Genomic DNA, 23,667 nt, shown 5'->3' with positions numbered 1-23,667 from the left:
TACATATATTAAATATAAAGAGGGGGATAGATCTCACACATATAGTTCTGCACTCGCAGTAAACTCAAACTTCCACGGGTCAGCCATGGGGAGGAGTTCAAAATGTTAAGGGTAAGCTGCTTTATATGTATATGTATTTACACGACACATTTCAGTTCAAATTACAAGGAAAAGATCCCAAAACCTTTAAAGAAAGAAAGTCCTGACTCCCACTGGCTCTGTCCAGTCGTGTGCAATTTTGGTTCTCCGGCCTCTTTGTTCTGGATAAGCCGCCTTCCGCTGCCTCCAACAGTCACTTAAGGAAAATGTTGACAGTCAGAGCTCGATTAAAGCTGACACATGCTGCTCTTTGGTATTTCACTTTACATGAGTCATCGGAGCAGAGGCCTTTGGACCCGCGATTAAAGAATATCTCTGCCCTTATGACAGTATTTAGTGAAGCGTGTGCTGTTTTACTCTCTAAAACCTTCTTTTCACTGCAGCACAGCTTGTCAGCTTTACACTTTATTATTTTATATAATTAAAAGGTAAGAATGCAAAAAAGGAGTCTGGGTGAAAAACTTTTTTTCAAATATATATGAGAGATGAAATTAGATTCTACTGATGAGCTGACAGTAGTTAAATTACAGGAGTGACAACTTTAAAAATGTTTAACATCCATATTTTCACATCATAATTTTAACAGCAAAAGTTAAGCTTTTCCTGTTAGACAGCAGAGGAATAGAGAACAACTGTCTTCATTTCATTGTTTCCAGTCTCACCTGTGCAGCTCAGGTGTCTAAACAGGCAAACCAACTGCAAAACCTGGACGGGTTCCTCACTAAGAGAAGAATAAACACTTGTTTCCCAAATCAAAGGGGTTTTTTATGCAGAATAAATTTAAAAGATAAGCTTTTATTGCTGTGACTAAGTTACAACACAGTTACCCCATTGGAGCTGACAGAACAACATCTTTTAGAGGGCCAGCATGACATTCATTTATAAGTTAGGAATAATAAAAAGTGATACATGGATTTTTGGGGTTTTTAATGCTTTATCCCACTCATAACGTTTGTGAAGGTTTTGGCTCACCCTGTTGGGATAAACTAGTGGTTTATTTTGATGATTACAATGATAAAGCTGAACTTTTCTCTACTCGTTTGGTGAGCAGCAGCCCTAACTGCAGCCTTTTCACATGCCTCATGAGCATATCAGGTGCAGCTCAGGCAGACACCATGGTGGAGTCATGGAGTGGCAGAATCAGAGTCTTTAATAGAAGTCCAGGAAGCCATCCAAAAGAGGAGTAAGAACAGCAACAAAAGCACTATAGGAACTCTGGAAATAAAGGCTGGATTGCTCACAGTGAAAGAAAGACAATCTGGCACTGGCTTGTGAAGAAGCACTGCTGATATAGGGAAGACAATGAGACCCCGGTGGAGCACATCAGGGAGAAAGCAGATCACACAGCAGGAACTGGAAATGAAAACAGGGAAAAGCCAGGACTACAAAATAAAACAGGAAGTGGCACCAGAAGGCTAACTAGTCCTCACAGAGCAGCGTGTTACTGAACTACTTTTTGCTAAAATATTGATTTTTCTTTTAAACTTAACTCAAAAAACAGACTTCAAAATTAAAGTGAGACGAAAAAAATCAATCTCAATGTTTGGACCTTCTCTCAATTACTTTTGTAAAATTAATGTGTTTGGTGCTCTGTAGCAAGAAGGTTAGTAGTGTCAATAAGAAGGCATCACAAGCTGTGTCAAGAAATCCTCTGAACTTTACCCATCATCTGCTCATTAGGAAGTTCTGTGTTTACTATAGAAATTATCAGCTAATTTTTGAACAGAGTTTAAACATCACATCTTCAAACTGAGGAATAACTTTATTTAATCTTTCTATTCCCTTTTACTTGCATTGGAAAAGCATGTGAGTCCTGTTAATTCTCATTTTCTTTTCTTTTCTTCTATTGGTCATAAGGAGTGCTGTCAGTCAGAGCATCAGTGGTGCTGATGCTGACTGCTCTGCTTTTCATGAGTCTTTGCTCCGAGTTCGTCGTGCATCACTTTGGGTATTGTTGAAAACAAAGGAGAATTTGGAGAGTTTTTTTTAAGGGGGTTTCAAAAGGTTTTTATTTCCTTTTACTCTTTAAACATTTAAATGACTTTGTATCACAGTTTAATGTAAGGAAAGGTTTTTTCAAATTGAGTTCTGATATTTTGGTAGAAAGATCACTGTAGTGAAAATAAACTGAAAGTATTGGAATTAAACAAAATTCCTTCTGCGATCTCTCCTAATGTGGACAGAGTCCTCGTTTAAACACACACTACATTTACAATGTATGAAAATCCATCCATCCATCCATCCATCCATCTTCTTCCACTCATCTAGATCAGTGGGGGCAGCAGTCTAAGCAAAGATGCCCACACTTCCCTCTCCCCGGTCACTTCCTCCAGCTCCTCTGGGGGACCCTACAGAGGCCACCCTACAGAGGAAGCTCATTTCAGCCGCTTGTATTCAGGACCTTGTTGTTTCTGCCACTACCCAGAACTCATGACCATAGGTGAGTATTGGAACAAACATCGACTTTTGAGAGCTTTGCTTTCTGGCTCAGCTCAGATACTTAAGCTCCTCCACCTGGAGCAGGAGCACTCCACCCACCCAGAAAGGGCAAACTACCTTTCTCTGGTAAAGAACCATGGCCTCAGACTTAGCAGTGTTGACCCTCATCCCAGCCGCTTCACACTCGTCCACAAACTGCCCCAATGCATGCTGGAGGGCCCATCTCGACAAACAGGACAATATAGAATGTTTTGTGGATTTGGAGAAGGCGTTTGACCGCATCCCCCGTGGCATCCTGTGGAGGGTGCTCTGGGAGTATGGGGTCCAGAGAGCCTTACTGAGCGCTGTCCGGTCCCTTTATGACCGGAGCAGGGGCTTGGTTCACATAGCCGGCAGTAAGTCGGACCTGTTCCCGGTGCATGTTGGACTCCGGAAGGGCTGCCCTTTATCACCGGTGCTGTTCATAGTATTTATGGAAAGAATTTCTAGGCGCAGCCAGGGGCCGGAGGGGGTCTGGTTTGGGGGACCACAGGATCTGCTCTCGGCTCTTTGCAAATGATGTTGTCCTGTTGGCTTCATCGAGCCGGGACCTCCAGCATGCATTAGGGCAGTTTACAGCTGGGTTTGCATAAGAACACTCAGAATAAACATTCTTGCACCTGCAGAAATATTCCTGTTTTTCATGACATTTTCTGAATAAAAGTCACTGTCAGCATTTGGATGGATCATGACATTGTGCCTTGATCACTATCAATAACTCTCATGGGCCTAAAAAAATTACCTCAGTTATGGTTGTGATATTAGGAGAAACACGTGTGTTTTTAGTGGTTCTGAGGTTTCTTATTCTCACATTCAAATCTTCATGGAGAGTTTGAATTGAAGTTTACACAAAGTGTTTTTGGCGTTATTGTCTGATGTACAATTTAACTTTAACTGCTAAAAGACAGTTTACAAGGAGCTAGACTTAGAGGAATGACTCAAAGACAAACAGAAAGAAAACATTTTACGTGGTAAACATTGTGACACAGCTCTGCTTAGGCGCCTAGAAGAGCAGAATATTCTGAAAAAGACAGATTATGCCATCAATCTTTCCCTGAATATGACTTATCCAAATAGAAGCTTTTACAAAATAACACCAGAATGTTAGATTGAATTTAAAAAAGATCCATGATTCGTTCTTTAGATCTTAGTGATCATCTTTGATGCAAAACCTGCCCTAAAAGACTACACTAAGGCTCTTATTTACTGATAACTAATGACAAAGAATCAAATCACTGATGAGTTTATGACTAAATTACCGCTTTTCCTCATGTATCTAAGAGTAACGACAGTCTGAGGGTCTCTGCAGAGGATCAGACCAGCGCGAGGACTTGAACTTAAGTCCATCTTTATTTCTGTCAAAAGCCTGGCGAGCTCTGAAATCTGTCAACAAAAACAACAACAGGTTGCTGCTGCCTATAAATAAACTGAACACTGATGACACCTAACACCCCCTTTTCATTTCATTCAGCGGGTCGGTCGCCTTCTCTAACACTGTGCAGCGAGACGCCGCATGGAGATGCACCTCAGCAGCAGAAAACAATCCTAAACTTCAAATGTTGTGACGTCAAGGTTCTTTATTCTCTCTGTTGAAGAAAGTGAATGTTTTTAGTCTGTCCAGCTTTGGAGAAAGTTGGGGTTTTTTTCCATCAAAATGGGGTGTCTACAACTTCAGAGAAAATCTATAAAATTAAAAATCCAAATTCTAAACGAGGTAAAGGAGACTGCATACACCGTACTAAAATAGTTTTTTAATTAGATCTATTTTCTAAATTTCTCTTCTGACAATTAGAACCATTGATTTAGTAGCTTCCAAGAAATCTTTCCAAACTTTAGTCAAAAGTTTGCCTAAGTCCTTGAGCATTGTTTAAGTCTGCCCCATTACATTTCAGCAGGGGGTCTAGTTAAAGGCTCTTCCTTCTTAGTCTTAATTGTGTGAGGGACATTCTCAGGACAGAACATGTGACATGCATCAAGCCTTAGTCAGTGTGACTCCAAAAACAGATTTCTGTACATGTCTTAGTGTTTCTTTACAGGTTTGTGTCTCCAGCTCTCACAGCACAGTTACATAGGTCCAAACATGTTGCTGAGTATGCATAAAACATAAATGATCAAAAACATTACATGGAGGCCCAAAAAATGACTTCACTCATCCCAACTATAATGCTCCTGCAGTTTGACACTAAACTAAAGCCTTAGTCATATAGAGGGGTTGACCTGTCTGGAGGCTACGAGATTTCGGGTGATCTGCTCCGCAGAGGGTCAGAGAGGAGCGGACGCAAGTTAGGTGGAGCACAGCTGTGTCTCACAACTACCACCTCAAAGGATGTCCTCCAAAATGGAACGTACCATTGTTGTGGTTACAGATTTTTACTTTTTTCTGTCCCCCGCAAATTCTTTGCACTGCACAGGAAGCCGGTCAGTGCTGTTTAAGGGAAAGGAGTGTGCTCTTCGCGAGTCCATGGCGTTCCTGGCTGTTAGAAATGAAAGATTTAACAATCAGGAGGATGCATGAGCTTCAAAGGAACTGCAAGACACACGTGCACTTCCTTTCAGATGTGGTCGCACCTGTCTACGACTCTCGCAGACAACCCTAAAACCCGCAGCACCTAGGCGGGTCAACCCAATAGGAGGCTTGTATCTAGGGTTTCACACACAATTATGGTGTACAGGAGGAATGCTATCATACGGTGTCCTTATATTACACTACTCATTAGTAAGGTACAAGTACTGGCCAATCACTGACCGCACGCAAAGGCTGCAGCATGTGCATGTGATCCGGAAGGGCCTGTAGGACGTCCATAGGAAGTCCACACAAACTGGTTGTCTAATTTCCTGATGTCTAACAGTCAGGCTGCATGTAAGGAGCGCACACGTGTCACGTCACCAGCAATACTAAAAACAATCTCGGTACAAATGAGCAAATACTGAAACACAACAGCAAATCATAGAACAGATTACAGAGTCCTGAATTACAAAAGCAAATCCGGGTGCAAATTGTCAAATAACGAATTACAAAAAACAGTCCCGTTACAAATGACCAAATCCAGAAACACAACAACGAAAGCAGAGACACGGCTTCTAACAGAAAGAGACGTAACATAAAACCAATCATGTATGATTCTTTAAAGTTATTTATGACTGTTTTCTTTATGTTGACATTATAAACACATGGAACAGTCCAAAGGCATTTTTTATTGTATTACTACAATAAAAATTACAACAATGTTTAGCAAGGTAAAGTTTTTGCATCACTTCCGGTATTAAGGGTATTCCCTTCCCGTTAGCAGCTGCTCGCTTTCGTTAATTTTTTTTCCATCTTCTGCTGTCGTGTTGCTGGCCGGCAAGTGCAACCTTAACGGAAAGGGAATACCTTAATAACAGAAGTGATGCAAAAACCTTAACTTGCTAAACATTGCTGCAAAATGCTTTTGGACTGTCTCATATATATAAAATGTCCACATAAAAAAGACAGTAATAAATAAAAGTAAAAAATCATACACAATTAGTTTTATATTACGCCACTTCCAGGATTCAGGACGTTCCCTTTCTGCTAGAATCCGTGTTTCCGCTTTCGTTGTTGTATTTCTGGATTTGGTCATTTGTTCCGTGTTTGTTTTTGTGCTTGATGATTTTTTAGTTTGTACCTGGATTTGTTGTTGGTTGTATCTTACATGTAAACGTGTCTTGCACCTCTCGGTCACATGATGCCTGCAGCTAATCACATAAATGGATGGATGGATGGATGGACCTGATTTCTAATTGGTTGTTAGAAGTGATTTCTATCTTTGCAGCAGTAAATCTGCTGCTGTTTCCTCAGCTCAAAAGAGATCAGACACTAATTCTGGTGTTTGATTTACCGCTGGGATGTTTAAGGCTTTACATAAACTGTTGAAGCTTCTGCAAACATCCCAGTTATTTAATTCACGTTTCACAAAGAAAGCTGGAGCTGCTTTATTCAGCCCAACCATGCCGTGACCCCTGCTTCAGAAATCAGAGTCTGCCGTGCAAATTTGTGTTGTCAAGAACAAAGCTTTGTGTTTCCCCTCATTGAAAATACACAAAGAGTTGCCACACAGAGAGCCACTGCGCCCTTAGAGAGAACTGGAAGCTCTGAGATGTTTCTGGGAAATGCGACAGATGGATGGAGAAAGTCACAAACCACTCGGCTTGTTATTGAGCCGCAGAGGCCGCTTTGGTTCTTCCGTGAAAATATTTCGGCTTTGTAGCTAGGAACTCCCGCTAACAAAACTTCTGGGAAAAGTTTTTATTCTCCATGGGTCTTAACCACACAGTTTAACCAGGAGCTGGCCTTTTGTGGCAAGTCAGCGCATAAAACAGAAAAAACAAAGCTTGGACTGAAAAGGCGAATGGGGAGCTTCTCGGGTTTCACTCTTGTTCTGACAACCGGCTGAAGCTCAGACCCGCAGTGCAGATGTCATTCATACACACATGCAGACCAAAAGACCACATCTCCACTTTCACAAAGTTTGTTTTAAGTCTGCTGCAGTCGTGAGTGCACCTGCACCTGAGGTCTGAGCACACAGGCCACGCCCCAGCTCACCTGAGCGCCACAGAAGGGAGAGCCACCAAACCACAGCAGGTCAAGAAGACGGATCCTCATCTCAACGCAAGAGTTCAAACTCCTACCTGACAGGAATATCTTATGTACAAGCTAATAACCGCAGTTTGTTCTGGTCCGGAGCAACCACGCCTTCATTTACAGACAAGTTTTTATTCAGTCAAATGTAACAAAGTGCTTCACACGACAAACAACCAAATCTCTCCTCCCATTTCATGGAAATTCTTTAGTCGTCCCAGATTTCCATTAAAAACAGGCAACAAAAAGCCTGATGGGAAAAAAACAACCGAGGGAACCCTTCAACCGTTTACAGGATGAGGATAAAATGTTGAAAATAACTGGTTTAAAGCCTGAGCTGCACAAGTCAAACAGAATGGCTTTATGCTTTATTTTACCTGGTGAGTCAACTGAGAAGCAGTTCTCATTTTCAATCAAAACCTGGACCATGGAGCACGTTTTTGAACTAATCCAACTGTTTTATTTAGAATTCAGATCAAAAAGTCAGACAGCTCAAACAAAGACGGTTTTCAGGAGGATCTTTAATGCTGCATCTGGTTTTGATCATTAGATGACAGAGATGCAGAAGCAGTTGAAGCTGGAGCATCCAGAGAACATTTTACCCAGAGCTGGGAGCGCCAACCACCCCGCCGCCGTGCAGAGCGCCAACCACCACATCTACATCCAAATGGGGTTTTCTATACTATAAACAAATGAACATTATCAACTCTTTTGTTTTAAATAATAATGGACCATTTTCACATCAAAACCTTACCTTTTTATGCCTTTAAATAAAACAGAACATCTTCAGCATGGTTTTTCTGAGGACAAACATTTCGTTTACTGTTGTAAAATTGAGCCCACAGTTCATCCATTTACATGGTGACATCCTGCATTCAGAGCATCCATCAGCACTCGCCTCCTGCAGAGGATCTCTGAAGGAGAGAGCTCCAGACTCACACTGCAACTCTCCTTACATAAAAACCTCATAAAAGCCTACTTCAGAAAACTTTTACTCCAATAGTTCATAGAGGAGTTACTGATGTAGCTTTAACAAGCATTTCAGGAGTTTTTTGTGTTCTAGTTTGCTATGATGAAGTGTTTGTGGATATTCTACTTTTTTCACGTTTTGGTGTCGTGCACATGATTACTACAAACTTCTAAAAGTTGGACGATTCCTCCTTCATTGGAATTTATCTGCTGACTTTCATATGACACCATTTCAGTCTGCTGTGTGAACATTTTGTCTAAATTGATACAATATATTATTTCCAAATTGAAAAAAATAATATTTTCTGAACCTTTAGTAGACTTTGAAAGCATTTCAACCAATGAAATCTTCCTTTGATTCCTCTCAGAGGAACTGTTAGCCACCATCTGTCACTTCTCACGCTGCGCTGACATTCAAGAACAAATATTTAGGTGGATTTGTTTTTCTTACGATTGATGACTGATGAATTTTAAGGGCTTTGCAAAAGAATTTAGCTTAAAGAAAAGGTTCCATTTCCAGAAGCTGACATTAAGACTTCATGATTAGACAATACTGTCAACATGTTTTAACTATGTGATAACATCAAACTGTGGCTGGTTTATCCGTTCCTGCACATTCCACATAAAATGACCTTGAGCATCATTTTTACCGTGCACGCACATCTTTCTGCACAGCTCCATTCCTGCTCATTTTGATTTTTGAAAGGCTCAAGATTTGACAAAAGAGTTCATTTATGTTTGTTTGTGAAAGTTCCATTGTGCGTCGTCATATTTCAGCCTCCTGGTCTACAGCGCCATGAATCTTCACGGTAAAGGGAATCGGGTTTTCATGCACATGAAAACCACTTCTCGACTTTACTGATGTGCACTTGGAGCGCCGTCTGGTACTGTGTCAGATAAACTGACAGCATTTTCATGGCTGAACACCTTTAATGATATTCGATAAACTTAAAAGCCTTCAGGCTTTTGCATCTCTTTCATCCAATGATCAAATCCGGACGCAGCATTGCAGATCCTCCTAAAAACTGTCTTTGTTTAAGCTTAATTATAAATAAAACAGCTGATCTAAACAATGTTTTGTCCAAAACCAACTATGTCTTTTACTTTAGAGATTTATTTTTCACTTTTATTCGTTTCAAATAAAACTGAGCACTGGAATTTAGCTTTTAGGAATAGATTTATTTCCTTTATTATGTTTTTTTTTTCATTTAAATGTACATATCTGCATTTATAAACAAAAATCCTGAAGTGCAGAAAATCTTATAATTAAAATAAAAAGGGTCCGTTACATATATGATTGCTGGAGAGCAGTCTCTTTACATCTTTTCTTTGTGTAACTTTAAAGTGTTTTTCTTTAGCTCTAGATCTTTTCTGAATGTGAGGTTCAGCTCAAATAAAACGGCTCATCTTCACAGCATGAAAAACACAAACAGACACTCGACTGAAAACCTGGCGGCACTCACAGATGCAGGTAGAAACCAAACTAAAGTCACTCATTCTCTAAATAGCATCCTTTTGAGTCTAGAAAAATGTGTACAGATATTTTTCTAATTTGTTCTGTTTCTGTTGATGAACCAGAGCAAACTGGATTAGTTGCAGGCTGCAACCACAAAATGACTCTTTCTTTTCTAAAAGTGTCTTTATAGCTTGACTTTGTGTTTCCAGCTGACAAAGGAGCTGGTTGAACAACAGGGCTGCAGACACATACAGGGGGGGGGGGGGGGGGAGGGGGGTCAGAGGTCAACGCTATGATGAACATAAAAGTGCGTTTTTCTAAGGTTTTTGGTTCAAACTTGCGTAACATCCTCACAGTTGAGAACTTCTGAGTCTGTGGACAAAATTGATGGCAACAGTTTAACGCAAACAAAACATACTCTAAATGTTATAGAATCGTGTATTTTCCGCAACCATGGCGTCATTAAAGAGTGTTTACATCAGCATCAAAAGAAACGGTTGTGTCAAAGACGTAAACAGGCCAGAAGGTGACGAAAAGCAGTCTCCATGGCCCCAAATGAACTTTGTCTTACATAAACAAAAGCGCCTAATTAAAGGAAAGTGCAGCGGCACAGCTCGGCCCGGCTTTGCGCGTGGAGCGGGGTTGCATAGGAACAGAGAAAAGTGCGTCTCGGGAGGGCCAAAGTGGCTCAAAGTGGGAAGGAAGAGAAGGGCAGGGATGTCCTCTGAGGAGTTTTACCTGCGTCACAACAAAATAACCAAATCTGAAGGTTAAAAAAAATCCAATGTCAACCGGAAAGTGCGTTTCCTAACTGAAGCAATAATGTCAGTTAACGCAGAAGCCCTTTTAGTTTGACTCCTCAGAAGTGAAACGTCCACCAAAATCATTTGGGTGTGCATCTGATCATCTGTGCGCTCGTCTCCTCCCTTCTTTACGCGCAAGTTTCGTCTAGTTTCACGAACCCCTAAAGGTCAGAGTTCACCTGATGCCACACACTGACGGAGAGGTACTCACGTGTGAAACTCCTGCGTTTAAAGCTGCGGGCTGGTCTGTCCGTCACACCGAGCGCGCAGCGCCGCGCGCGCCGCAGCCAGACCTCGCCGCGAGGGAGGCGCAGAGCCACAGATCCATGGGGGGAAAACTCCGCGCGGCGCACGAGGACTGCAGAGTTTAGAACAAATCTTCTGTTTGTTAAAATCCAAAGGGAAAACGTGTGGTCAGTGAGAAGATGGGGGCCGGGGAGCCCCTCCAGCTGCGGGACTGTGGCGCGTCAGGCGGTGGAGAGCGCGCACCGGGCTGCCTCACTGCTCCCGCATCTTCAGCTCTTAATCCCCCACCTAGGCTCTGATAATCCCGAAAACGCGCTCTTCCAGACCCAAAACCTTTTTAATTGTTTCTCGTCCTCCTCAGGTGCGCGTGCTCATTAACTCGCGAGGTCCTTTGAAACAAAGTGCCGCGCGCGCCTCTGCCCTCTCTCTTTCTTTCTTTTTTCTGGCAGATTGTTGGGAAAGTTATGCGTCAGAGCGCATAGCGTGTCTGTGCGTCGGAAGCCTGTTTGGGGTCTGACTGACCGGACTCCCATCACCCCCGCCGTTTGATTGCCCCTCCCGAAGAGAGAAAGGGATGGGAGTATCGCGAGGTTACACCCATACTCACGCCCGTTCATTGGTAGGCTTGTAGCTCAGTAAACTAAACGTATATTTCTGACGTTTTTCAGGAAAAAGAATAAATAAAACACTTTTTTACTAATAAAACAAAGTTGCAAAAAAGTGTCTTCAAAATAAACATTTTTGTCACTAAACGAAATAACTTAGGACTTAGTTTGGTTTGCAATGACTTATTCAAAGATATGCATAAATCACAGAACAAAGCCAGCTGCTGGCCGTGACACGGAGATGCCGGCTGGTGAGCAGCATCTCCTCTTCCGTTCACCTGCCACTCCTGGATAAACTGTGGAAAGGCTCCCTCTGCTGTTTGTTTTTGGTTACTGCATGATGTTGAAAATCTGACTCGTTTAGTTTTTATTTTTTTATTTACTCTACAGCATTTAATTACTTAAAGAACAAGAAATCAAATTATAACAGAGAAAGGCATTAGTTTCCATAAAAGTGGCTTCTATGACGTCATTGTGCTTGATTACTGTTGTTCACTTCTAGGGTGGTTCTTCTCGGGGCGCTGCAGAAGTCTCATGAAAAAGTGTCAAACTCTTCACTCTTTCCATGCAAAATGTCTCACAGCATCGTCAACGTCTGTTTTTTAACTATACTTTCAAAACAAATTAAACACTTTTTGGTAAAAAATATTAATTAAAAAAAGTAGAACAAGATTAAACTTTGTTTGCACTTTGTTCGGATGTAAATACAGATTTTTCTTAATTTTACATTCACAAATAGAAAGTCAAACTACAAAAAATAATTGAACACAAAAATTCGTTGCAGAAAAATGAAGCTTAAACTGCTGAAGACACAAGTCCTTCATAAAATAGATATGATTTGTTTAGCTGATAAGGGAAATAATTAAAAAGGTTTTCATTTATTTAGAGCACCATCTTTTAATTTTCTTTAGAAAAGTCCTGAAGTCTGTTTTAACCAAAGCTTTTAGGGTTTAGCGGTTCAAGACCAACAATCTGCCAGAGGCATCACTAGTTGTATCGGCCAACACCACCCTCTGGTGGTGACTCTGTTATTGCAGGATCTGATTAATAACTGTGCGCGTGTCACACTGGAGTGTCAAATACGAGGCTTGATGAACATGAAGGAGACAAAATGCAGACGGGAGGCACACCATGGCTCAAAGTCAAGGGGTTTATTATCTAACAAAGCGCTGCCGAGCGCTGACTTTAGGGTAAACAGGCAAAAAGGGCAGAAGACAGACAGGGAATTGAAGGTGGACCAGCAGGTGGAGGACTTCGGTGAATCAGTTTTAGGTTGGATATTCGACAGACAGTAATAGTAGACTCCAATAAGGTCTCTTAGGGACCGTCAGCAAATTAATAAGTGCATGAGATGGAGAAGATTTTAAATCAAACCCTAGACTAAATGCTTTGCAAAAATAAATAAACAAATATAAAACATTTCCTCGTGTTGTGTTTAAATAATTGTATTTATTTAGCAACGTTTTAATAAGACAAGTTTTGCCATAATAGATGCTCAATATCTTATAAGAAAAATGGTTTGAAGTAAAGATTCTGTGTTTTTTAACCCTTGTGCTATCCTAGCTACTTTATGGTTGGGGGTCGGGTCATCTAGACCAGTGTTTTTCCACCAGTGTGCCGTGGGAGATGGTCAGGTGTGCCGTGGGAAATTGCCCTCATTAATTGATCTAAAAACATTTTCCATCTCCAGGATATCAGCTCTGTGTTCATCCAAACAGGCCCTGATAAAACACTGAGTGGTTAGGAATATGAAAGATCATAAAATACTTTTTTCTTTGTGTTTATGTGATTCTATTAAAGACCTTTTGATAAGAATGACGATACCGCGATTTAGCTGCAGCTTCAGCTGTTTTCTGAAAAGTCCCGCCCCTTTAACTGTCTCCACCAATTATTCTTGGAGGCTCAATCCCACGTCATCAGTCTGACCAATCAGAAGTGGTTAAAGTCATTACTTCCTTGTTCTGATTCTGCTCATAAAGTCTCTCAGTTCCAACAAAAATACCAGCTAAAGCTCGTCTTTAGCGGTGTAGCTTTACGCGGGATCCTGTGTCTGACCGTGGTAAAAGTGATCAAAACAATAAAGCTCAGAGACCCTAGTCTCTTTGTGTTCTGCGGCTTATTGCACTACATCTCCCATGATGCATTGGGTTAAGGTGACAGTATCTCAGCGCACAATGAGCCTTTCTTTGTTAAACTTCTTGAAACCACAACAAACACACATCAAACAGTTTTAAATCTTTTAACTCAACTTTTATTACATCTTTTAGAAAAAACAGCTGCAACTTTCAGCTTTTTCTGCCACAATTATCACGAAAATGCATGTGAGATTGCGGAGGAGCTGTAGATCAATACAGACTGTGAGTGTCTCCTTTTTTTTCTTTTTTTGGATGCTGGTGTGCCGCGGGATTTTTGTCAAGGTTAAAGTGTGCTGTTGCTCAAAAAAGGTTGAAAAACACTGATCTACACCCACTAGACAGTGCTCTGAACCTTTTTTTGTCAGGAGCCGGGGCCAGGATGGTTCATCTCTGTCTCACTTCCGGGTTTCGGGCTTTTATTTTGTTAACTCATGTTCTGTCTTCTGTTGGTTCTTTAGGTAACTTACCCCGGTCTTCACCGGCACCTGTTTACCCACCTGTTTTCATTTATGTGTGTGTATATAAGCTCCTGTTTTGGTTTCACTTGTCACCGGATCGTTCTACTTGTTTTACCTCGGTCTTTACGAGCTTAAGAGCCTTCCTTGGATTAAAAGATCCTTTTTTGATTCAAACTTCTGCCGTCCTGCTTTTGTGTCCGAATTCAAATCCCTGACATTTTTCTTCAATGATTTGTGATCTTCGCTGGTGTCCATGGATTACATGAAATCTTTCCACCTCTATCCACTTTTGTCATGGTAGGAATAACATGTCAAGCAAGGGTGGGTTCATCTAAGATAGCACAAGGGTTAAATAGCTTCCAAAGTATTTGACCTTATCAGGGCCGGCCCTGGTCTTCTGGGGGCCCTAAGCGAAATTTAATTTGTGGGCCCTCTAACTGGTCAGCAGCACCAAAAAAACGCTACTTTTGTTGTAATATAAATGAGATAACTCTATTAATACATTTGTGAATTATTTTTGCTGAAGAATTGAATACAGTATATTGCCTGCATGTTGGATGCACATTTAGTGGTGCCAAACAAATTTTAAATGCAAAGACAAAAAAGAATGACAATTGTATATATAAATAGATATATATTTTTAATGTAACATTAGGCACTCAACAAATGACATTCACAAAACTCCAAGTTATTAAAAACAGCAACTTAATAGAAAATCAAATAACGATAAAACAATCCAAAATAAAGAACAACAGCTCAATGAGAGGGGTTTGGGAAAGTCAGAGTCTTTATCGGTCTGAAAAGGATCTCTTTGCAACAAATCCATTCTTACTGGATCAGAGAGTGTGGTTGGACATTCAGCTGGATGAATTGGATTTGAGGTACCGGTAGGTGGAATTTTGGATCCAGTCTGCTCCTCTTCCATACACGGCTCTCTTGGAGCCTCTGGAACATGAGATACAGAACTTCAACAAAAGCAAACAGTGAAAAGTCAAACAGTCAAATGTTTTCCCTTTCAACAGTAGATGTGGTGACAGGAGTTTCTTCTGCAGCTAAAAAACAAGAATTATTATTATAGAATAATCAATGATAAAGCTAATAAAATATCTATAGCAGAAAACTAATAGTTAAGTGGCTCATTTAAAATCTGTGTGCAGGTTTTTCACAATTTCATGATCTTTTTATATATGTATAAGAGATTGATTGGTTGATTGTGTATTTGCATGAGATCATATTTATCAATTTAATTATGAACAGTTTGGGGCTCCATACTTTTCAGCTGCTGTTTATGAAAAAAGGGTTATGCAGACACTGTTTTTTAATGACTTTACATGCTTTTAAAATTACCTGAGATGACATCTTCAGTGATGTCAGGATCATCTTGGGATGTGGACGCTGCACAACCTCCAATATTTTGATACTTTTTGAGAGCAGAAAAAGAAACTGAATCAGAATTATTTTCGAGTTTTCCATTGGAAATTACGACAAACAGGGTCGTTATGTGCAAACTTCCCCCACGGATCGATTAGTATCTTACGTAAAAATTGCGCAGCTGCCCAGAAATACTGGATAATGTACAAAATACGGCCCCAACATCTTCCAAACTTACCTTTTGATTGATGTTGAAGTTCTTCATCTTTTTCTGTGGCATTAAGTTCTCTTGTTGTCGCGTTGATCAGAGTGACAAAATGTGCTCGTTTTTTCTCTTTTCCCCAACTTTATTGAAACAAACTCCTCTCGCAAATGGACAGTGTGCCAGGCTCAGATGCAAATATGTTGACCAATAGTTGCTAAGAGTGGTGTAACGTCATTATTTGGGTTGCCAGATTGGTCCAGGTGTGCTGACGGGGGGGATCAATGAAGTGCAGGCAACTTTCTTTTGCACAACATTCAGAGCGCACGTTGGTACGGAAGTTCTATGAAATGGGTTGCCAGATTTGGGTCTTTTTTATTTAATTTTTGTCGCCACTTCGGGGCCCTGGTCGTGACGGGGGCCCTACGCGGCTGCGTAATTCGCGTATAGGGAGGGCCGGCCATGGACCTTATGATTGCAAATATATGCCAAATTATGGTTCCAACATACTGAATTTTTATATTAAAATTCCAAAGGTTTGCATATGAAATCTGGTCAGTATTTTCAATAGCTCCCAAACAATGTGACCCAAAGAGATGAAACATATTCCGAGCTGTGGCACTGAAATACCCACAGTAAACACACCACTTCAGACCTGTGGCTTTAACGTCTCAGCTAATGAAGACCCTAGAGAGACTGATCCTGAATCACCTCCAGCCCCTAGTGAGCCCAGTGCTTTACCCTCTGCAGTTTGCGTATCAATCGGGCATTGGAGCGGATGACGCTGTCATCTACTTGATGCACAGAACCCTGCTACACCTGGGGCCTGTTTCACAAAGGAGGTTCAACCAACTCTGAGGTCAAACCTGAACTCTGAGTTGGTCAATCGAGAGATTGACAACTCTGAGTTTTCAGTTTCAGAGCAGCTGATCCGCGTTAGATCAATCAACTCTGAGTGGACTGATTCGGAGGTGAGCGTGCGCACCGCGTCTATAAGAAGCCATTATCAATGGAGCGCAGATATCACGAGTCACCATGGCAACCGTGAAAACAAAGAGGTCTGCGTATTTTTCGCCAGCTGAACTTGACGTGCTGCTGCAGAGTTGCAGTGAATATGAGAACATATTCCAGAAGAAAAGCAACACCGCTGCATCTGCAAAACAGAGACAGTTAGCGTGGGAAAACATAGCTGCTCAAGTTAATGCCTAAGTTTGCATTTAAATCATTGTTATAAATATTGACTGTAATAACTTTTTAAATAGCGTAAGGTGTGAAATAAAAAATGGTGATATTTAGGAGTACTTTTGAAGTGTTATTCCTGGTGTAAATGCATGAAATGCTGCATAGTGTACAGAACCAATCTGGGGGAAAATGCATTTAACGTCGGTAATGTTTAGAGGACTTTTTTGTTAACCTTCCCCTCTAGCAAACGTTGGTCATTTTAATATTAATACATGCAATTGTGTTTTTAAAAGTGAACTTTTGTCTACTGTTGAACCTTTCGCTGCGCAAAGACTTCCTTCTTTTCTCTCGTCTTTCCGACCGTGGTCAAAAGCGCAGGGGAGATTTCCTTCAGGGCTGAAGGGAATTCTCCTTCGGGGTTCACTTCCCGTTGGAAACCCTCAACCTCCAGAGCGGAATAAGAATGACTCCAAAACAGTTATTCTGGGAATGACACCTTCTCCGTCCTCCTCATCCGTGCTCACCCCAACCCCCCCCCATCTGCACCTGCAATCGCCCCTCCCCTTGTCTCTCGTGGATTGCACCCCGCTCAGCACACACACGCTGCAACACTACCCCTGTATTGATCAAGTGGTATAGGTTTATATGGGATTAAGAAAGTAAGCAGTGCTAGAAAATTGTGTTTCCAAAAAGTAATTGTTACATTAATCTAATTCAATGTCCCTGATTTCATTTTCATGTAGATGCAATCCTGCAGGAATTAAAAGAACATGGCAGCAGCTAATAATAAAGTATAAAAACATAACTCAATCAGGTAAAATTTGAGCATGTCATGGATGTAGGCTTTGTTGACAATATTTGACATATGAAACATTTACATAGCAATAGATATCTAATGTTGTTTTCATTGTATACATGTAATTGATTGCAACGAAAAACGGTAACGCTCAAACAAAAACGTGTGGGGAAATGACAAAAAATCGAGTCTAGGTCTCAAAATCCTCGCACGACGTAAATGTAATTCTCTACGAATTAATGCAGCCTCCTCGTCTATTGGGTCCTCCAAAAAAGGACAAGCCATTCTTGTCACTTGTCTCTGTGTGACGGAAATGTGGGCAATGAAGGTTAAAGCAAAAAATACCGCTTCGTCTTTAAAAAGGGGAGGGGACCGGCAGAAACCTTGAGTTTAGAGAATAAAACCTGCTCCCGACCAGGTTAGGTTCACAGCGTAAGTAACCATGGACACTGACTCTGAGTATAAGTTACCTCTCTTTCAGAAACGGGTTTGACTTACTCTGCTTTCTCTGGTTTAACAAACCTCCCATTCTAAAACGGAAAACCCAGGGTTTCCCTAATTTCAGGGTTAATGCACTCAGAGTTTACACTTAACCTCCTTTCTGAAACAGGCCCCTGGACGAACCTGGAAGAGACGGAGGTCCTTTGGTGTCTGTAGGCCGCTACTCAAGACCTTCTATGAGACTGTCGTTGCATCAGCAACTTTCTAAACTGTGGTCTGTTGGTGTGGAGGAATCAATGAAAGGGACAAAAAGAAGCTGGACAAGCTGGTCAAGAGTGCTAGCTCTGTCCTGGGTTGTCCCCTGGACCCAGTGGACTCTGTAAGTGAGAGGAGGATGCTGGCCAAGCTGTCCAGCATTCGGAACAACCCCTCTCACCCTCTGTATGCAACGGTGAGGACTATGAGTAGCTCATTCAGCCAGAGACTGCTGCACCCCCAGTGCAAGAAGGAACGCTACCGGAGGTCCTTCATCCCAACAGCAGTCAGACTATACAACAACATGGTCTAGGACTGTTGAAACCGCTGCTGCTATTTATTGCCTTATTTAATCCGTTATTTATGACCTGTACTTTTACTTCCACCTTGTATTATCACTATATTTATTCTTACTCATTGCTACTTTGTTTTTCATACTTTTCCAACTGCTATTCTTTTTGTTTTTGGCTGCTGTGACAACCTAATTTCCCTCCGGGGATCAATAAAGTCCTATCTTATCTCTTATCTTATTATGCAATCAAAGACATTAAACATTTTTTATGAATTTTTATATCAAAATTCCAGAGGTTTGCATATAAAATTTGGTCATTTTTTCAATAGCTCCCAAACCGCCTGACCCAAAGATCTTAAACCTATGCCGAATTATGGTATTGACATCCCCACATCACACACAACACTTAATTTTGCAATTATAGACAATGCCAAATGTATATGAATGTTTCTATTAAAATTCCAAAAAGTTTGAATATGAAATATATTATTTTTTCAATAGCTCCAAACCACGTGACCCAAATAGATTAAACCTATTGCAAAATAAAGTGGTGTGTCTAATGTTAGGATGTCAGTCTGCTGCTCTCCTGACTCGAATCAGCTGTGGCCCCTCACCTCATTACCCTCCAGACCTACTTAAGGAGATCCAGATCCAGCATTCATCGCCAGTTCGTTGCCCCTGATGGTGCTTGGTCTGATCACTAAGTTATTCTTAGCTCATGTATTTTTGCTCTTGTCTAACCTCGTCTTCAGGACCGCGAGTGGTCACCTGAGTCTCCCGTCTTCCTGAGCCGAAGTTCCTCATGGAAGTCCAGGAATCGTCCCGCCTCAACCTCCAGCCACGCCACGAGCCACCATCCAACCTCCTGCCTCGCCACGACTTCAAGCCTCGCCGGATAAAAATAAACTTTATTACTGACCTCATAACTCACCTGTGTTTTCTTTCCCGGTTCCAGCGTCTGGGTCTGCCTCACCTAGCAAGACATGACATTGAGTACCAAATAAAGTGTGTCTTATGTTGGGATGTCAGTACCGCAATTTGGCACAGGTTTAATGTCTTTGGCTCAAGTGGTTTGGAGGCTGTTGACAAAAATATATTTCATATGCAAACTTGTGGAATTTTATTAGAAAAAATAATGTAAATTTTGCATCATCTATAATTGCAAATAAGAAAGTGGTGAGTCTACTGTGGGTATTTCAGTACCACAATTGGGCATAGGTTTATCTCTTTGGGTCACGTGGTTTGGGAGCTATTGAAAAAATTGGCCTGGTTTCATATGCAAACCTCTGGAATTTTAATTAAAAAGTCATATAAAATATTTAACATCTTTGATTGCAAAATAAATTGGTGTGTCTGACTTTGGGATGTCAGTGCCACCATTTGGCATATGTTTTATCTCTTTGGGTCACCTGGTTTGGGAGCTATTGAGAAAAATGACCAGATTTTATATTCGAATTGCTGGAATTTTAATACAGAAATTCATATAAATTTTACATCATCTATAATTGGAAAATAAAGTGGTGTCTGATGTGGGGATGTCAATACCATAATTCGGCACATGTTTCATCTCTATGGGTCAGGTGGTTTGGGAGCTACTGAATGAATTGACCAGATTCAACCTCTGGAATTTTAATTAAAAAATGTATATAAAATATTTTTTATCTTTGCAAAAAAATTTCTCTGATGTTGAGATGTCAGTGCCATAATTTGGCACGTTTCACCTCTTTGGGTCACCTGGTATGGGAGCTATTGAAAAAATTGACCCGATTTCATATGTAATGCCTTTTGGAATTTAAATATAAAAATTCATATAAAATTTTTGTGTATAATGTATGTTGGAGCCATAATTTGGCATATATTTGGAATCATAAGGTCACATGGTTTGGAAGCTGTTGAAAAAAAAACTGTTTATTTCAAAGAAAATTTCTTGTAACATATTGAGCATCTACTATTGCAAAAACTCTCATTAAAAAATTACAAAATAAATAAAAATGTTTAGACACAACATGAGGAAATGTTTTATTGTACTTTATTTTATTTTTGTAAAGCATTTAGTCCTGGGTTTGATCTAAAATCTTCTCCATCTCATGCACCAGTTAATTTGTTGACGGCCCCTAAGAGACCCCACTGGAGATCCGCACTGAATGTCTGTCGAATATCCAACCTAAAACTAACTTCGCCGCAGTCATAAGAGGAAGGTAGAGACAAGACTTGACAGAACTGACAAGACACTGGTGCTTTCCAGCATGGCGGGTCCGTGGCATTGGGTCAGGCATAGAGTTCAGGGCCGGCGTGGCAGAGTCAGGGTGCGCCCACGGGTCCACAGAACTCACCACACCGGACAAAGGTTATTTAAAATGGGTCTCAGTCAGTCTGCTATATGCACACAGTGCACAGGTAACAACATAGACGACTATATGCACGCCCTGTGGTTCGGTTCTTGACCGGTTGCTTGGCGCTTCGCCTGGCCCCCCGCGGTCAATTATGCAATCACCGCAGAGGGGTAAAGGGGTTATTTCATTTATCTATTAGGTTTCTTTGGGCAAACAGTGCCTGTCCTGTGGCCTAGGGGTCCTGACACTGGGCTCACCTATGCCTCCCAGTGCTGGAGGGGCCCCTATAGGAGGGGCCTCCTTTGCACCTGGTTGGGTGGGCGCCCCCCCCCCCCTGCTCGGGCTGCATGGGTCCTGTTGCCGGGGGATGATTGAAATAATGATGAAACTCCTCCTTCCTCCATACTTTTTCTCTGATTATGTCTCCACTTTAGAAAATCCCTTTCTTTAGCTTCATAACTGACAATTCCAGCAACATCATAATCTTCCTCTAGAAAAAGCATCATGGGAACTTCAATATAGTTAAAACCAAAACGCCATCTCAAATCAAATTAACCGATTATGATAATGCTGCATCTGAGTATTTCTTTAGTTAAATTGGGATGGATCAGATGCAGATAAATTAAAAATGCTGTTTGTAAAAATCTCCCAGTTGTGATGCTGCCACTGAAATGGGGGGGGCAAAGTCACCCTGCTCTGCTTTATTCTGATGTTTTCACTTGCAGACTAGCTTGTGGTTTTGAGCTGCTGGAAGTTAGAAGGAGAGAATGCAGACAAAGGAATAATGGGAAATCAGCGGAGGTTTACTCCCACGCCAACGCTACCACCCACAACTCAGAGGTGAATTTCTGAGGAACTCCTTCTGTTCTGCAGGAACTATGTCCTATAAACAACACAGTTTTTTTTATTTATTTTGGCTAAAAGTGACACAATCATAATTAAAAGACCACTGGGAACATTTTTGCAATGATTAGAGTCTATCAAATAGCTTTAACTGGTACAAATATACATGTTTGCTCAAATTTCCTCATAAAATCCAGATATTGACTTAAAAAAAAACATTGGATTCCAAAAAGCAAACAAAAACATGACAAGAAGATCACTTTCAGAGATCAAAGTGTGGGATATGAACTCTCAAACAAAGAAGCTGTGGGGACTTTTGCAAACAGGCAATGTTCTCTAGATCTGCTTGGCAGACATTCAAACTGCAGCTCAATGATAAGCACAAAATTACACAAAACATAGGAGCAACATTGATCAAGTTTGAAGTCTTTGAGTGTCCAGGATTGAATTCTATGTAACTTATTTGAAAGGTTAATTACTTAAAGAACAAGGAATCAAATTATAACAGAGAAAGGCATTAGTTTCCATAAAAGTGGCTTCTGTGACGTCATTAGTGTGCTTAATTACTTTTGTTCACTTCTGGGGTGGTTCTCGGGGCGCTGCAGAAGGCTCATGAAAAAGTGTCAAACTCCTACCTCTTACGGTGCAAAATGTCTTACAGCATCATCAACCTCTGTTTTTTAACTATACTTCTCAGAAGACATTGAACACTTTTTGGTAAAAAAAAAAAAAAGTTCTCTTTATCTTACATTCACGAATAAAAAGTGAAACTACAAGAAAAATAAAATTAAATACAAACATTTTTTGTAGAAAATTGAAGCCTAAACTGCTGAATACACAAGTCCCTCATAAAATAGATATTATTTGTTTAGCTGATACGGGGAAATAATTAAAAAGGTTTTTATCTATGGACAGATATCTTCTGCTTATCTTAGTGTCAGAATTTCACTTTTAGATTTAATAATTTGTCTTTCCATCACATCTTAAAATCATAATCATTCATGTAACAAATAACTAAAAAATAAAAACAAAACAAAAACGGTTTTATACAAATTGACACCCTGGTTATCCGAAGATTAATAACCTCCTTTTGTGAAAGTAAAACCTGTCCAAAACAAAATGCCTCCAGCTCTCAACTGTTCACTCAGTTGTTGGACAGGACAAATAAAAAAAAATCTTTCGTTTTGATGAAATAAAAATGATGAGGTGCTCATTGATGACATTTGTAATTCTGCTACAGAATGGTTACAGATCTAGGGTCCAGATTGTTGTTTGCCTTGTATTTTAATTTGAAAGTTTTTTCTCTGAAAGTTTTTTATATTTTTTATATATGTATACATTTTTGTTTTCTTTTGTTCTTTGTTTTTGTCAAGAGCTGTGCCTTGCATCAGTGTGTGGTTGTGTCTGCGAGGGTTTTGTAATGATTATAACTCAATAAAAAAAAGTTAAAAAAAATATTAAAGAGATTCGTTACCTCCTATTGAACAGCAGAGGGCGCTGCTCTGCTTTCTGATCATGTGTTTTGATAACGACAAGGGTGTGTTAATATGCTATGTTTCGGTATAAAAATGATTTAAACAGATGATAATAAAATACTGATACTTAATATAGGCAAAGGACATAATAACAGACAAAACAATAATTTTAATATAAAAGAAATCAATCTCCGCCCCGGCTCCCACCATCTCCGTTTCCCCTTCTGCCACGTTTTTTTGTCTTTTCCTTGAAAAAGGGGGACCGCCCCGGGAAGCATTTACCCAATCTGATTGGTGGAGCGCTTTTTAGACCCGCCTCCAACTGAAATGTACCATTCTGATTGGCTAAACAAGCGGCGGCCGTAACCAGGGAGCAGGCTTTGCTGGTATCCATGAGGACGTGATTAAATGTTTTGAGAACTAGCTTGAAAGCGGAACCGGTCACAGTGGCGTCGCTCCCGTTCGCTGGCAGAACCAGAGACGGTGTTTGGGTCAGAGTTGCTAAGACCGGGAAGCTCGCATCAGGAAGTTTACGAGGAAATGGCGCAGAGAAAGAACGCAAAGAGCCACTCCAGAAAAGGTCAGTAACCTTAGCTGCTGGTGTTTGTCTGCACATCTGAACTGTTTT

The 23,667-nt window shown here is 40.7% G+C and overlaps 2 protein-coding genes and 1 long non-coding RNA gene across 7 annotated transcripts in view; 1 reads left to right on the top strand and 2 right to left on the bottom strand.

Moving 5' to 3' along the window:
• LOC101167997 (sodium channel protein type 4 subunit alpha B) overlaps nucleotides 1-11,196 on the bottom strand; it is a 256,928-nt gene extending 245,732 nt beyond the window's left edge. For 2 of the 3 annotated variants that reach the window (XM_020712432.2, XM_020712431.2), the window contains exon 1: nucleotides 10,617-11,196. The gene's annotated coding sequence lies outside the window, so the exon portion shown is untranslated. The remainder of the gene's footprint in view (nucleotides 1-10,616) is intronic. The other variant, XM_020712433.2, reaches the window with a different exon arrangement.
• Nucleotides 11,197-14,478: 3,282 nt separating this feature from the next.
• LOC110017273 lies at nucleotides 14,479-15,791 on the bottom strand. Its single transcript, XR_002292632.2, has 3 exons — nucleotides 15,459-15,791; nucleotides 15,197-15,269; nucleotides 14,479-14,794 (listed from the first exon to the last, which is right to left on the bottom strand). It is a non-coding gene; the product is annotated as an uncharacterized LOC110017273 (long non-coding RNA).
• A 7,586-nt stretch (nucleotides 15,792-23,377) lies between these two features.
• LOC101167495 (aspartyl/asparaginyl beta-hydroxylase) overlaps nucleotides 23,378-23,667 on the top strand; it is a 37,577-nt gene continuing 37,287 nt past the window's right edge. For 2 of the 3 annotated variants that reach the window (XM_011488611.3, XM_020712605.2), the window contains exon 1: nucleotides 23,378-23,619. In XM_011488611.3, coding sequence (XP_011486913.1) covers nucleotides 23,580-23,619 — 40 coding nt within the window. In that variant the 5' untranslated portion in view covers nucleotides 23,378-23,579. The remainder of the gene's footprint in view (nucleotides 23,620-23,667) is intronic. The other variant, XM_011488612.3, reaches the window with a different exon arrangement.

The sequence above is a fragment of the Oryzias latipes genome, chromosome 20, assembly GCF_002234675.1.
Source record: "Oryzias latipes chromosome 20, ASM223467v1".
Taxonomy (NCBI): domain Eukaryota; kingdom Metazoa; phylum Chordata; class Actinopteri; order Beloniformes; family Adrianichthyidae; genus Oryzias; species Oryzias latipes.
Note: the sequence above shows the minus strand (reverse complement) of the source record. Positions and strands in the feature narration are given on the sequence as shown.